Source organism: Barbus barbus (assembly GCF_936440315.1).
Source record: "Barbus barbus genome assembly, chromosome: 44".
In the NCBI taxonomy this organism is placed as follows: Eukaryota; Metazoa; Chordata; class Actinopteri; order Cypriniformes; family Cyprinidae; genus Barbus; species Barbus barbus.
This window is the reverse complement of record NC_136722.1, coordinates 17,912,123-17,927,151: the sequence shown is the minus strand read 5'-3', so window position 1 is coordinate 17,927,151 and position 15,029 is coordinate 17,912,123. Positions and strand designations below refer to the sequence as shown.

At 38.4% G+C, this 15,029-nt stretch overlaps 1 protein-coding gene across 1 annotated transcript in view; it reads right to left on the bottom strand.

The window, feature by feature from the left end:
* Positions 1 to 410: 410 nt before the first annotated feature.
* Positions 411 to 15,029, bottom strand: part of LOC306863162 (parapinopsin-like) — a gene marked incomplete at its 3' end in the record, with an annotated part of 34,588 nt that continues 19,969 nt past the window's right edge. The window contains exons 3-4 of the mRNA XM_079406374.1: positions 10,770 to 11,003; positions 411 to 686 (exon numbers count right to left, since the gene is read on the bottom strand). Coding sequence (XP_079262500.1) covers positions 411 to 686; positions 10,770 to 11,003 — 510 coding nt within the window. The remainder of the gene's footprint in view (positions 687 to 10,769; positions 11,004 to 15,029) is intronic.

Sequence of the window (15,029 nt, the reverse complement as noted above, 5' to 3'; positions counted from 1 at the left end):
ATCTGTGCTACACTGGTTGTCCAACCATGAAAAGGTACCGGTAGCGAAAGTGTCCTTGTTAAAGTAAAATATCAGGAAAAAAACAGGCTCATGCTCAGTTTCAAAGAGAGCGACACCTCTCCAAAATCTGGGAGCACATATACATCCTGGACTCATAAGAAACATCAGCTAAATTACCAGTTAGATCCAGATGTTTTAAACTTCTTCTGGGGTGTCATTCCTTTCTCCAGCTGTTTACTTCCAATATCCATTCTTTGTGTTTTCCCATAAAAAGGTCACGCATACAACATGACATGACTGTCAGTGAAGGACAGTCCATTTAACAATTCTCTTTTCTTTTTATGCAATCCGTGACCTCCGTCACTTCTAATTCCACTGTATTAGTGTTGGTTTGGCCTTTCTGTATGAGCTCAACCATTGTAATAGGCCACAAGAGAGACAACAGGTCTGTTGGTGCCCTGGCCCACAGCAGGAGATGGTTTCTCACCCTCTGAGGACCTTTTCTGACCGCCGCTGTTAGGAGCAAAGATAGTAGGATGGCCAGCTGAGGCAACTGCTAAGGTCTCATTCTGGCCGTTGGCACGTCGCACTGTCCTGAGAGTTTTGGTGACTTTGGAGGAGTTTTTGAAGCTGGAGCCTCTCTCTGGGGTGATGCACATGACGAGCGCATGGAAACATCTGCAAAACTGACACACAAAGACAGATTGAGAGAGCTTGGATTACATTTCTAATGCTTAAAAGGGATAGCTAATGCAAAAATGATCATTCTGTTAGAATTTACTCACTCTTATGTAGCTAGTTCCAAACCTGCATGACTTTCTTTCTTCTGTGGGAACACAAAAGTATTTTAAAAAATGTCTTACTGTTTTTGTCCATACAAGTAAAGTCAAAGTTGTTTTGGACTCCAATGACTTTTAAGTGTATGGACAAAACATCTAAAATATCTTCTTTTGTTTTCCACAGAAAATGTCAGTCATTCAGGTTTGGAACAACATGAGGTTCTTCTTGTAGAGAAAGTCAAGTCAAGCCAAATTTATTTCACAACAATGCAAAAAAAAAAATTCTTACAGTAAATCAAAACATTTACTTAATATCTATATATACACACAACTTTATATAAAGAGCCGGGCGATAATACAGTTACAATTAGTGACGCAATAAAATCAGGCTATTGAGATTTTCTATAAAGTACATATCATTTTGTAAGGTATTTATTGTGAGTGTATTGTATGTATGCATAAAAAGTTGAATATAATTAAAAGAGACGCACATTATCAAAGACAAACAAGACAAAGCCTGAATGTTCACTCGATCACACAACTCATTTCTCCCTTGCTTTGCTATATTTGCAACTGTGCAGACAGAATAATAAAACACCAGCCAAACGTGCATCAGCCCTGGAACAACAGCTGATGCTCCGTCTCCTCTAATGTGGACAGGCTTGTTTGCAAATTGAAAGCTCTACGTGCACAAAATGCATTAACCAAGGCAGGACCTCTCGGCAGGAGTGTAGGCAGTGATTATCTGAGAGTGATGGAGATGCTTGTTTGAAGGTGCCAATCCCTCACTGAGCGTCTGTGTATATACCTCTAAATTCCCCCGCATGCGATCACACGCTCAGAGGAAACAGCTTGCAGGCTTTGACCATCAGGTCACCACAGATGGAAGTAAAGTGGGCTGATTTAAGCTGAGAAAAACAACTCGCAGGAGATGCTCAGAAAAAAAATTATCTAAAGGAACGCACTGTGGTCCAAAGTAAGCGCTGTGTTCTTGTGCTGCACTTTTCATTATAGATAAAGGTGTATTGTAATTAATCATAACTGTCTGCAAAGGTCTCAGAGGAGTAAAACACATTTTCAGATAGGTGGTGTTTTGTCGATATGTGAGAGAGATTTATCCTCACAAAACAACCATCACCATATTCAGCCTAAACTTTCAAGAAAGTTTTATGAATACTGAAATGCAGAGGTGCAAGTGTTTGTCCTAAAAGTTCAGAAACTCAATTTCTGTAAAAGAAACTCTGATTTTAACCTTAACAATGACCAAGCAATATATTTAGCTCCAAGCAAAACCATTTACAGCAGAATGAAATAAGGAAATGTTTGTGTGGCCTTGGCTCAATACCACCATCAGAGTGCAACAAGATTTCATGCAAGTGTTGAGTAAATGAATGGCTAGTCATGAGTTGTTCCCTCAGAAGGGGAGTGCAACTAAAATCCTCCCTGTTTTGGGGACAGTGACTGAAATCACACTGAAAACAGATTTTATTTCAATCTGGAAATAAAGTTTAGGGCTTTTGACAAATACAGAAACATTATGCCATAAAATCAACAAGAAAGATGTAATTTGTAGGTCATTAAAGATTTTAATATTATTCAATTCAAACATATATTAATATCAATGAAAAAATATATATTATAAAATTTAAACATTAATATCAATGAATATTTACTGTATATATATATATATATAAACACACACACGAAACATAATTTAAAAAACTTCAATCACAAAACACAGAGTAAGATTTCACCCCTTGAGAAAACGTAGTATACTTAGTATACGTCCATGTTCACTGTATACTTATAGTCTACTACATTTCCTCAGAAGATGCCAAACACTGCAGAACCATCATGTTTTATCAGTTCAGTTTCTTTTTATACCATATACCTGAAGCACTGCTGTATTAAAACATAAATGCTTTTTTGACACTCAATTATCAGTACCTTTGAAACAGAGGGAAAACTAGAGAGACAGACAGCGACAGATGACTGAAGGGGTTTAGATTGGGGTCAAGGGTTCACGGTTAATGGTAGACTGCAAATACACACTTTTCCCAAGACAATCGGCTTCAGTCCGCCTGTTAATGGCCATTTTGTGTTCTGTTAGCGCTGATGGGACGCAATCATGCATGACCATGGCACTCACTGATAGTCCTCACAAAATCTTTCCATTAATCCGCTAGTTCTGACAAACATCTCCTTAATGTTTGTACTGACAGAGATGACCTGTAACATAATCAAGCTGTTTGAATCTGAAAATTGGTCACAGTGCTGTCAGCCATCGCAGGTGTATGTTATGCATTTTTATTTGGAACAGCAGACAGGTGAGGAATGTGATATGGTTAAAGTGGGAGGAATGAGTCTATAAATGGATTCAGATCCACACACTCATTACAGGGGCTGGCAGGAGGTCTGGTGAACCCCGCGGAGATGACGAAGGTGGCACAGAAGGTGGCTGTGCATCTGGACATGCTGTAGGACAGTTAACACAACTATCTGCCTGGGTGTTTCATCCAATCAGATTTAGCACATGAGGCACATTGATTTAGCACGGTCACTAACTGAATTGACTAGGATTAGATGACATTATTTTTGATGATTAGTATGTGTAATTCGTTCATGGGTAAATCAATGCTCAAAAGCAAATTAAGCTCTAGTGCCAGTATTTGTGGCAAAATGTTTGTGACCACAGAAAATGTTTTTGACTCGTCCCATAGGTACAATAAGGCATTTACAATAGAAGTACATAGGGTAGTAAATATTGAAATGTACACAACTTATATCCACATTATATTTAATATAGCCACAAAACTTATAATACATTTATATTATACGTTAACATAGATTTCAACCTAATTTTTATGACACTAGAAAAGCTGATACTTCTGCTGATGCAACACTAACAGCTATTATATTAGGGAATAATTAGCTCATCTCCCATAAAAAGAATTTCAACAGCTTTACGGCTTAAAAAACCTTTTTATGGATAATTTAATGTAAGTGGTTTGACTGAAACACAAGATAAATACAAGACATTTAAAGGAAAATGGCATCTTTACTTTAATTGCAAGTGCCTTAGCCTCTTAAGACCTGAGAAAAAAGTTTTAGGATTTAAAAAAAAAAAAATCCATGTCTTTACATTGTTTAGAGCATTAAAAATTTTAATGTTCATGAGGACATGTATGAAATCAATGTCCTGTTTCACAACAGAAAGTCACATTTTGATTTGAAACCCCATAACATTTTCCCTACCTGGTCCTGAGATGTTGACTTAAAACTGTGGCATGTAGTCTCAGAGAAAATATAATGTCCTCATATGAGGCCGCAGGGTCTTAAGAGGTAAACCATAAAATTTGTCTAATTAAGTAAAAATATTTTACTCGAGCTTATAGTCAAAATTCACCCAAAAATTCTAATTCTGGCATAATTTACTCCCCCTCATGTTGTTCAAAACCTGTATGACTTTCTTTCTTCTGCATAGTTAAAGTAAATGGGATTTTTTTTGGCTCACCCTTACGTGCTTCCAAATTTATATGAAAGAATATCTTTTGCAGAATGTTGGTAATTTACTTCAATTGTATTTTTGTCCATGCATTTTTTGGCTACCAATATTCTTCCAAATTTCTTATTTCATGTTGCATATAAGACAGAAAGTCATACAGGTTTGGAACAACATAAAGATTTTTATTTTTGGGTGAACTGTCTATTTAACTTGTTTGCGAAACACTGAAAACTCTTTTAAGGATGCAAGTCTAGGAACAATGTGAGAGTTTACTCTTATTTATCTAAAAGCATTCATCAAATTTGCTATATTTGATAAACAAGCAAGGGATGGAGGACAAGTAGAACTTTTGTGAACAACCGGCCTTCCAATTTTACAGAAATCAGCAGAGCACAGAATCTGTGCAGGCCTGCAAAAACCCTTCCACTTGCAATTTACATGTTCCCCATAATGAGAACATCTGATATCTCCAAGAGTGAAAATTCAAATCAAACTGGGAGGGAAAAATATCTTTGCAATCTCCTAAGTCTGAACTTGACTTGAGCATTCGGGGTTCAGGGAATAATTTTTACCCCTGGCAGATAATAAGCAATAATTTCAGTGTGTACTCATGCTGGATCAGGGAATGTTCTGTTGGCCGGCTGCAGTCCGGATCTGAGAGGAGTGCTGTGTAGCAGATTTTGAGCAGATGATGGTCTGGAATGGAGATGATTAACTCTCTGTGGGGTACTGAAAATCTTGGAAGAGCAGGACAGAACATCCTCGCCAATTACGCTACACCTGCTCACAGGTGGTCCGGAATAACTGATCCCACTGCTGGAAGAACTGCCTGTCTCTCTGGAAAGCTCTTAATTCTGAAGCTGGCACTTGGTCTTATTGTTTCTTACACAGTGTGTGATAATGTGTCTATTTGCAGTCACTTTTCCTCAAAATAATAATAATTAATAATAATAAAAAAACTTACATTTTTGTCTTGCTTTGCAGTAAAAACATTAAATTATTTTAAAATAGATACTCATATCTGAAAAGAAAAAGGGTGTAAGACAATCAGATTTGTCTTGTTTCTGGCATGGCATGAAATATATAAAATATAACGACTTAATATCTCACAATTCTGACTTTTTCCCTCATAATTCTGAGAAAGATATGGAGATATAAGGTCATAATTGTGATAAGTTCACAATTCTAAGAAGAAATGTCAAAATGTGAGATATTGCAAGAAAAAAAAGCTAAAAAAAGCTTTTATCAAAGAGTTTATTTTTTAGTTTATATATACGGCAAATCTTTCTCTCAAAATTTAGAGAATAAAAGTCAGAATTGTGAGATAAAAAGTCACAATTTTTAAAAATGTATATCCTATGGCGGAAACAAGCTTCCATAGATTTTTTTTTTCCAGAAATGCCTTTTTAGTCTACCATTTGGGTTGCTTGTTTTAAGCATAAACCTCACTAAATTCTGTTATATTTATGAATACAATAAATTAAATACAAAAAAATAAAAAATAAAACAAAATAAAATAAATGTAATTCAAGATATTTCCACATTTCCAGCTTTACTTATAACATTAAAATGCATATATTGTTTTAAGAATGCTTTAAGGAGGTTTTTACTGGAAACCAGGACAAAAAAAGTGTGAAAATGTTTTTGTGGTGTAATTTACATGTGCTTGTGACCCATATAGGAGTTTTTCAGCATACTGATGATTCCCCTAAGCACACATTGTGCTCTTAATAAGGAAGGAAATGTGAACTGTGCTAGAAAATTCCTTGCGTCCCTAAAAAAGAAAAAGGAAGGAGTAAATGTAATTACCACATAGCATGACAGCTCCTGAACCCCGGCAGTATAATAGTACTGTTATTTACTCACGGGCTCAGGAACTTCGCAGCTCTCTCGCACTCCAAAATTCCCTTTTTTTTAAGTACTCTTCCATTTTCCGCTGTCTTTCAATCTCCGCCTGTCATATCGACACATGCCGAGTAGATACTTGAATCTGTACAGCACTTTAAGTCTTCAACTCGCCTCAACTCACAGTTTCCATGGTTACGGGCTGGGAGGAATTGAAGACTGAAAATGACATACAGGTGACTGGCGTCTCCTCCGACAGGCAAAACTAGTTTCTCCAAGTCTTCATCTCCGGTCTTATCACAAGCAATTGTTTGGAGCAGAAGCTTAAACCCATACAGAAGAGAAGTGCACAGATATTACAAACACAACCTGTTCACATGTACACGAGTTCAGAAAATAATAATAAATTGTCCATCTTGTATCAGTTCGATCATATAAGAAGCGCTTCTTTGAAGGAAAGGTTTCATTGAAAACTTTCTACTATTTTCTTCTTACATACAATCCTTGAGCAAACACAAAAAGTACAGCACTGAAAAACTATATATTTACTCAAATGGTTTGTGCATTCTTCCAAACACTTGAACATAATTGCATGCATAACTATTTGATTGTTTTGTCCAGCCATAAACTTCTGGAATACAAATTAGCCATCAAAGCTGGGATGGAGTTGAACAGCCATTGTGAAAAATGGCCCATAGATAAAGTAAATAATGCTGAAAAAAAAAAATCTATAATTTACTTTAGTTTTTTAGATTTCAGGAAAACAAGTAATGCATCTCAAAGCAGGTTTTTTATTACAATATATTGTGATTTTTAAAGTCGAACTGACAAACTTAGCAGTTTAGTTGAATTAATGCATTTTTACCTCAAATAGGATGGAAAAATGGTTTTGTGATTCAGTCCCATTTTCCCTCTTTCCAGCATGCACCGAAGCTTGAGTAATCAATATGGTTGCATAGTTTGGCCATTTGCCAGTTTAATTCACACCACTGAAACTGATTTTTCATCAACTTAAAATGATCATTTAGTTGTAAGGTTTATGGCATTTCATGTGTGCTCATGTCACGAGTATATTTTAGCTCTTTGCTCTCCACAAAATGTACATTCCATATAGAAATGTAGGAACATAAAACGTCTTAGGTTACGTATGTAACCCCAGTTCCTCGAGGGAACGAGACGCTGCGTCCGAAGACGCTAGGGGAATGCCTTCAGCGTAACCGGCTCTGAATACAAGTGAAATCTGTCCAATGGATGGGCGAGACGTCACGGGCGAGGTGACGTAATGATCAGCTAGTACAAAAGCATGTGCGGTGAAACCGGCGTCAGCCTCTGGAATGAAGCAAGCGCTGGCAGGGATGCTGGAAGTGTGGCATTCAGACGCAGCGTCTCGTTCCCTCAAGGAACTTTGGTTACATACGTAACCTAAAACGTTCCTCTTCAGGAACTTGAGCTGCGTCCGAAGATGCTAGGGGAACGAGATATCCACTCTCGCACTGGACGCATACAGTTAAGCCTTTGCTGGTCAAGCTCCCGAAAGGGAGGAGGACTGAAGGCCTGCAGATCCCCAACTCTCTTCAGAGAAGAAATCGCCAGAAAAAAACACAGTCTTCAGGGTGAGATGGCGATCAGAGATCTCCTCAATAGGCTCAAAGGGAGGACTACAGAGAGCATCCAACACCACAGCCAGGTCCCAAGGAGGAATCCGGGACCGTACTGGGGGCCTTAGCCTCAGGGCACCACGGAGGAAACGTGTAATTAGGGGTTGTCTACCCACCGACTGTCCACCAAGAGAGGCGTGGTAGGCTGAAATCGCCGCTACATAAACCTTCAAGGTGGAGTGGATTAACCCTGTGGAGAGTCGAGCCTGCAGGAACTCCAGCACTGTACCAACCGGGCAATTAACTGGGTCGCGCTGGCGATCTCCGCATCATGAAGTGAAGAGTCTCCACTTCAGGGTGTACAGTTACCTCGTTGAGGGAGCTCTGGATTGGAGGATGGTCTCAACAACCTCGGTTGAGAGACCAGAAGGTATAAGTTGTGAACCCTCAGCGGCCACACCCACAGCTTCCATAACTCCAGGCGGGGGTGCACAAGGGTGCCTCCTGCCTGTGAGAGGAGATTCCTCCTGACGGGAATCTCCAATGGAGAGCCGTCGAGGAGGGAAATCAGGTCAGAGAACCATACTCGGCCTGGCTAGAACGGGGCTACTAGCAGCAGTACCTTGCACACTCTCTCCAGAACTCTGGGGAGCAGAGCAATCGGGGAAAGACGTACAGACGAAGCCTCAGCCACTTCTGTACCATGGCATCCAGCCCCAGTGGAGCTGGATGAACTAAAGAGTACCAGAGGGGACATTGCGCTGTCTCCTGAGTAGCGAAGAGGTCCACCTGTGCCTGGCCAAACACTCTCCAGATCTGCATCACCACCACCGGTTCGTGACCTTGATCATGCGAAGTGGGTTTCCCCTCGGGGAGAACCCCTTGGTCTTGAGCCACCACTGTAGGGGTCTCATGTACAGCAGGCCAATAGGTATCACGTGGGACGCAGCTGCCATCAGACCCAGCAGTCTCTGAAACTGCTTGACAGGGAGTGACTGGCCTTCTTTCACTCTCCTGACTTCCGTGAAGATCGACTCAATCCGAGCAGGGGACATAAGTGCCTGAATCGTGGTCGAATCCCACACCACACCAAGTTATGTGGTTCTCTGTGATGGAGAAAGCACACTCTTCTTGGCGTTCAGTCTTAACCCCAACACTTTCATGTGAGTGAGAACAACATCTCGATGTTGAGCCGCCATCCGCTCTGACTGAGCGAGAATCAACCAATCGTCAATGTAATTGAGTATGCGGATGCCTCCTAGCCGCAACGGAGCTAACGCAGTGTCCACACACTTCGTAAAAGTGCGGGGTGAGAGTGCTAGGCCGAAGGGAAGAACCCGATACTGGTAGGCGTTGCCCCCGAAAGCAAACCTCAGGAACTTCCTGTGAGTGGGAAGGATGGAGACATGGAAGTATGCATCTTTTAGATCGATCGCGACAAACCAGTCCTCGGACCTGATTTGAGACACGACCTGTTTGAGTGTAAGCATCTTGAACTTCAGTCTGCTGACTGAATGGTTCAATTGACGCAGATCTAAAATTAATCTGAATTTAAAAAAAATGTATATCCTTATGACTGGTTTTGTGGTCAAGGGAAATATATAATTTCAGTTTGTGGCATCTTGGCATTTTTAAGTTTAGTCAGTACATTTTCTTAAATTAAGCAGATGAATTTAACTAACAAGAAATGTTGCCTTCAGATTTTGCCTTCAGTTCATTTTTTTCAGTAAGGAAAAAGATGAACAGAAGGGAAGTTGGAGCTTATCAGCAGAGTACAATTCAAAACTGATTCAAAACCAGTGAAAGAAAAGTCAAATCCTTGTTCAGTTCCTGTCTCCAATTAAAAATTTAACCTGAGAACCTGATTTTAATATTACATCTTAATGAAATTTTAAAATGGTAGTTTAAATAATATGGTCTTTGGATGAAAGCCTTGTAATTTTTCAATACATAACTTATAAAATGTTATAATTTAATATATAATGGCCTTACTATGAATTAAGTGGTCTTGATAGTATCATATTTAGTCTTTAACAAAAATAATTTCACATTTTTCCCCATTTTCCCCATTTTTAAGCTATTTATAAAATTTTTCCTTCTCATTTGTTTCAGCCCAGGTTTTGGACCAAAATAACAAGTTCCCCAAGCATAACACAGTTCCTATATTTCACATTCAAAGGTGACTTTGTACATACTTGTCAATGGCAGAGAAAAAATGACTTTAATTAGTGTGTGTGATCTGTGCTGTTAAATACATTTTAAAATAACGTGTTGATAATGTGCTTTTGGGAATGACACCCCAACTGAAAAACTTGCTAAATATCAGAGCACTCAAGTGATCCTGCAGTCAGTGTGTTCTTTTAAAGAAAAATGTGAAATTATTTTTGTTAAAGACAAAATATAGCAATGAATAGAATAAGTGCATCATAAAAACACAGTAGCAACAAAAGTATATGGTCACTTAAGCCATGCTTTAATTGAATTTACATATATTAGTTTACAAAATAGCAACTAAACAGGATTAAATTAATTATGTTTAACCTTTCTCAAAACTGACATTTTCTTAGTCATTGTTGCAACCACTGGTGACTCAGAAGGTCATTTTTAGCTCAACACAATTATTTTTGTGAAATGTTTAGCAAAAAAAAGTGTGTGCTTTCTTGCAATTGCATGAATTTTTATTTGTGACTTAAATGTATAAAAGCATGTGCTGCACTTGCATGTAAATAAGCTAACGCAAATATCACATGTAATATAATATTCATATCATAGTCATCCACTATAGGCTAATCATATGTCATCTTTTTCCCAGACACGTCAAGGCTGGGATATATAAATTGGCTAAAATGGCCAGGTTTTGGCTTTGTTTTCCTAACCTTTTCTGAAGATACTGACTGAAAAGTAGTTTCTACTACTCCAAACTACTAGGACATATTCAGGAAAAATAGGACGCACAGTCACCCTACATTCACAGAAGGTCAAACAAGCATCTTTACACACTGACTGATTAGCAGTTAAAACAGTTTTTCTGTAAGGACCCACCTGTTTGTTCATGAAGATGTAGATGATGGGATTTATGACGGTGCTGCTCTTGGCTAACAGAGAAGGAACGATGCTGGCTGCTGGCGTGACCAGGCCGGGACGCCCGAATGTGGCTAGCAGGGCCATAACTCCATAGGGCAGCCAGCAAAGCAGGTAACACACCACCATGGTGACCACCATGAAGAGAACACGCTGCTCCCGCTTTCGACTCACCGCCGTATTGATCCTGCTCATCTTTGTAATTTTGATGAGGGAAAAGAAGGGGAAAGAAAAATAAATAAGATCTGAGCAACATGGCATCACACTGGGTAGCTGTTGTCACTTTAGCCAAAGTAATAAAACTGTACATGCAGACATTCACAGATTAAATGCCTCATTGAACGTTTAGCATATAGCTTCTGGCCAGCTAGGCAGAAATGGATACAGCCATGAAATCAGTCGCTCTGGTCTGTAATAGACCCTTAAACACAACAATGGGCGAACAGAAGGTCCATTACACAATGTAGAATTGCCTACTGAGCATGATGCACCATTTTCTCAGTGTTGTAGCACTTTGTCTGACAGCTGCTAAGTGCTCTTTTGGTATAGGCACCCAAGAGCTGAGATTTGCTACTTTGGTTGAACTTTAGTCCCTGAAGTTTGGTGCAGTGGTGTTCTGCAGTGTCATTTCCTCTCAGACTTCAATGTGGATGCTGAATAATCACTTTAAAAAGTCATTTTCTTTCTCATCTCTTTCAAAATTTCTATAGAATAACAAACTTATATACCACTGTTCAAAAGTTTGGGGATTTTTTAAAATTAAATAAAAAAATGAATGAAAAAATACATTTATAATTTTACAAAATATTTCTATTTAAAATAATTGCATTTATTTTGAATTTACTGTTCAAAGATTTTTTTTTAAAAACCAACAGTTTCCACAAAAATACTAAGCAGTGCAATTGTTTTCAACATTTATTATAATAAGAAATGTTTCTTGAGCAGCAAGTCAACATATTAAAATGATTTCTGAAGGAGTCCTGAATGACACTCAGGACTCGAGTAATGGCTGCTGAAAATTCAGCCTTACCATTACAGGAAAAAATTAAATTTTTAAATATATTACTATAAAAAACATTTATTTTAAATTGTAATAATTTTAAATTGTAATAATACAATTACATTTAAATTTTGAGAATATTTCACAATATTACTGTTTTACTGTATTTTTGATTAAATAAATGCAGCTGGTGAGTATAAGAAACCTCTTTTAAAAGCATTTTAAAAACTTAAGACCCCAAACGTTTGAACAGTAATGTATATCAAATATAAACATCCCTAGATAAAAACTTGTCTACCAGTAATTAAATCAAAACAGTGTTTGTTTTTGTTTTTCTCCAAAAAGTTTTTTTTTTTAAAAATCTATAAATGACAAACATTTAACATGCAGTTTGGTCCCACTTCAGAAATTTCTTAGCAAATTATTTTTTCTTGTTTTAAGAGTAAAGAGTAAATTCACTATATTTTGTTAGACAATGGGATACAGAAAATAATATTTAATTCAAAATATGATGAAAACAAGTAATAATATCTTCAACATTTGAGCTTTATACAAGTACATTTATCTTGTTTTAAAGGACGTTTACTCAATATTTCAAGGTACATTTTTTTTCTTTACTGGAAAACAAGGCAAAAATACCCAAATCACATTCTTCCTGCATTCAATAACTTGTCAACACAACATCACTAATGTCAAAACGCCACTGGTTCCCACATGTGTGTGACTACCATTCTGAAGAGATTCACAGCAGGAGCCAGTGACTGTTCTGTGTAGTCACACCTAAATAAGCACCTATACAAGTGAAATCAATGAAGATGGATGAAAAAAGAGGAAAAGTATGGAATGGAAAGTAGCCCCTTTAAAATTGGAAGGATTCACCTCTACTTTAAGCCACATTTCCTCACATATAACTTAATGATCAGAGTCACACAGTGCTTTGAATTATATACTATACTTTAAATGAACACGTCTTCCTCTTGGGTCTGTACTTCTATGTAACGACTGAAGCCCTGCACCCAGAGGAACAAAATTGTGTTTTGACTAAGAGCTAATTAAGAGCAATGGAGTGGAACAAGTGTGGCCCTTTCCTCACAGGCGGTCCTCTCAAGACACCCTCGTTTCCCCCGTCCACCTTGAGAAGAAGCCGCAACTTGACAAATTATTACTTAGCAGAATGTCAGATCAATGTCAAGTTGCTTATAGGCTCCCCATTGAGTTGAGCCACAGTTTTCTGGGTCTTTTTTTAGTGGTCACATTAAAAATTAGTCCTATATGCAGAGAAGGGCAACACTCAGGGGTGCAGGCCGTGAATAACATGGCCTGCAAGTTGTGAAGGCCTGCGGGGGTGTAAAGTCATGCTGGCAGACATCACCAGAGGCCACAGCCAGCAGCACATCTGCAGACGCACTACCAGTTAAGAGTGAGGAGAAGATGTGACGGCTGTTTGAGATGCAATGCTGAGGTGGGTGGACAAAAAAAGTGCAGTTTGTAGCCCGCGAGACGTCCACAACTTCCACCCGATTGAAGCTTGATTGACAGGTGGAAACTTCATGGTCACATTAAACACAAGATGTCATGCAGAGACGACTGAGGACGGACAACCTCAGATGTGAATCACAATAGGAGACAGTCTGTGTAGGTGTGTGTCTGCTTTCCGTAATCCTCAAATTAATTCCAGTAATTACAGCACATTTCCTGATGAAACATTATTGCTGGGGAATAGCAATTATAAGCAGTTATTTAAAAGTGCCGAGATGCTAAATGGATTAAACAAATAAACTGTGAAATAGGACAGAAAATAAGCTGTGGGAGCATTATAATAATCACAGGGAGTGTGAAAGCATAGGTTCAATCAACGTTTTTTCCCTCTGAGAGACCAGATTGAATAGATTAGCAACTAAGAAGCACCAAAATCTGATGACATCCAGAGCTGTCAAACTTCTAAAATGTGCCTGCGGAGTCACAAACTGCAAGAGTCCACATAGGTTGCATCATTAGAGCAGGTGAGTTCATGTTAATCCATGCGTTTTGTGGTGGTGTTGTGGTAATGAGACTCTCCCCTCTGGGTGCGTGTGAGCCCTGCAGTCAGAAGGTGGCAAACCCAGCAGTATGGAGCGCTGTGAAGGAGATGATAATGCGCGTGGCAGCTCCTGTGGCTGTCAGAGAGCGTTTGGTCAGGGAGGATCCCTCGGGTATGTGGGTAGGTGGACGGGAAACATTATGTGGCTAGGAAGATTCAGAAAAACGTGTGGCTGCGATCACAACTGAGACCTGAGACAACTGAAACTTAACTTTGTTTCTGGAGATCTCACTTTGGCCTTCTCTGATACTGGAAAAACAACAGTACCTCTAAGAAAAAGAAATGTCTGTCAGCAGTCAGGGGAACGTGGGTAAATCTTTCAGTTCTCTGGTGAACCTGATATTCTGCTGATCTGGTGGAGGGTTAAATTCTAAAGACTTAAGCAAAATGGTGACGGTCCTTAAAAGTTTTTTCTAGACTGCTTTAGAGTCACTGTAAGAGAGTTGTGAACATCAGTTTGTGGTCAGTGTTGCATGTGATGAAACTTGCAGAAAAGGGTAAGAAATTTCTTTCTACCAAGTTTTGAGCTGCATGCAAAAACAAACATAAAACTCAACCAGTGTAGTATGATTCACAAACAAACAAGCTGATTCTTTTTGGTGATCAAAAACATGCAGTGAGACAAGTGAAGCCTGATTTCTGAAACAAATTATTCTAATGAGCAGCTTCTTTTGAAACATAGTTTAAAAAGACAAGTTTCCAGTTTAGATGAGTCTGAAACACTGCCCTGTATAATTTACAATATTAGCAAAGAGACTGAAATTGAGAGATTGAGAGCTTCTTACCCTTACGAAAAAGAAAACTAAAAAATAGGAAAGTATACTTTCAGTCTACTTTTTATTTACTTATCAGAAATGTGCTTTATGTACTTCTCAGAAATATACTTAAAATGACATTTAAGTATACTTGACATACTTAGAAAAAGTCTAAAAATATTTGAGCTACACTTGTGCTCCTAGAATCCGTGTTTTCACTGTTATATGGTAGGGGGCGCTAGTACACATCTACTGTACAGAATTTCCAAAAAAAAAAAACACAAGTGAAGAAGAAACCAAAACAACAGATGCTTCCACGTGTAATCTAACATGATCATCAGACATAAAACAGCATCAAAACTGTTTAACGTTACGGATTAAAATGT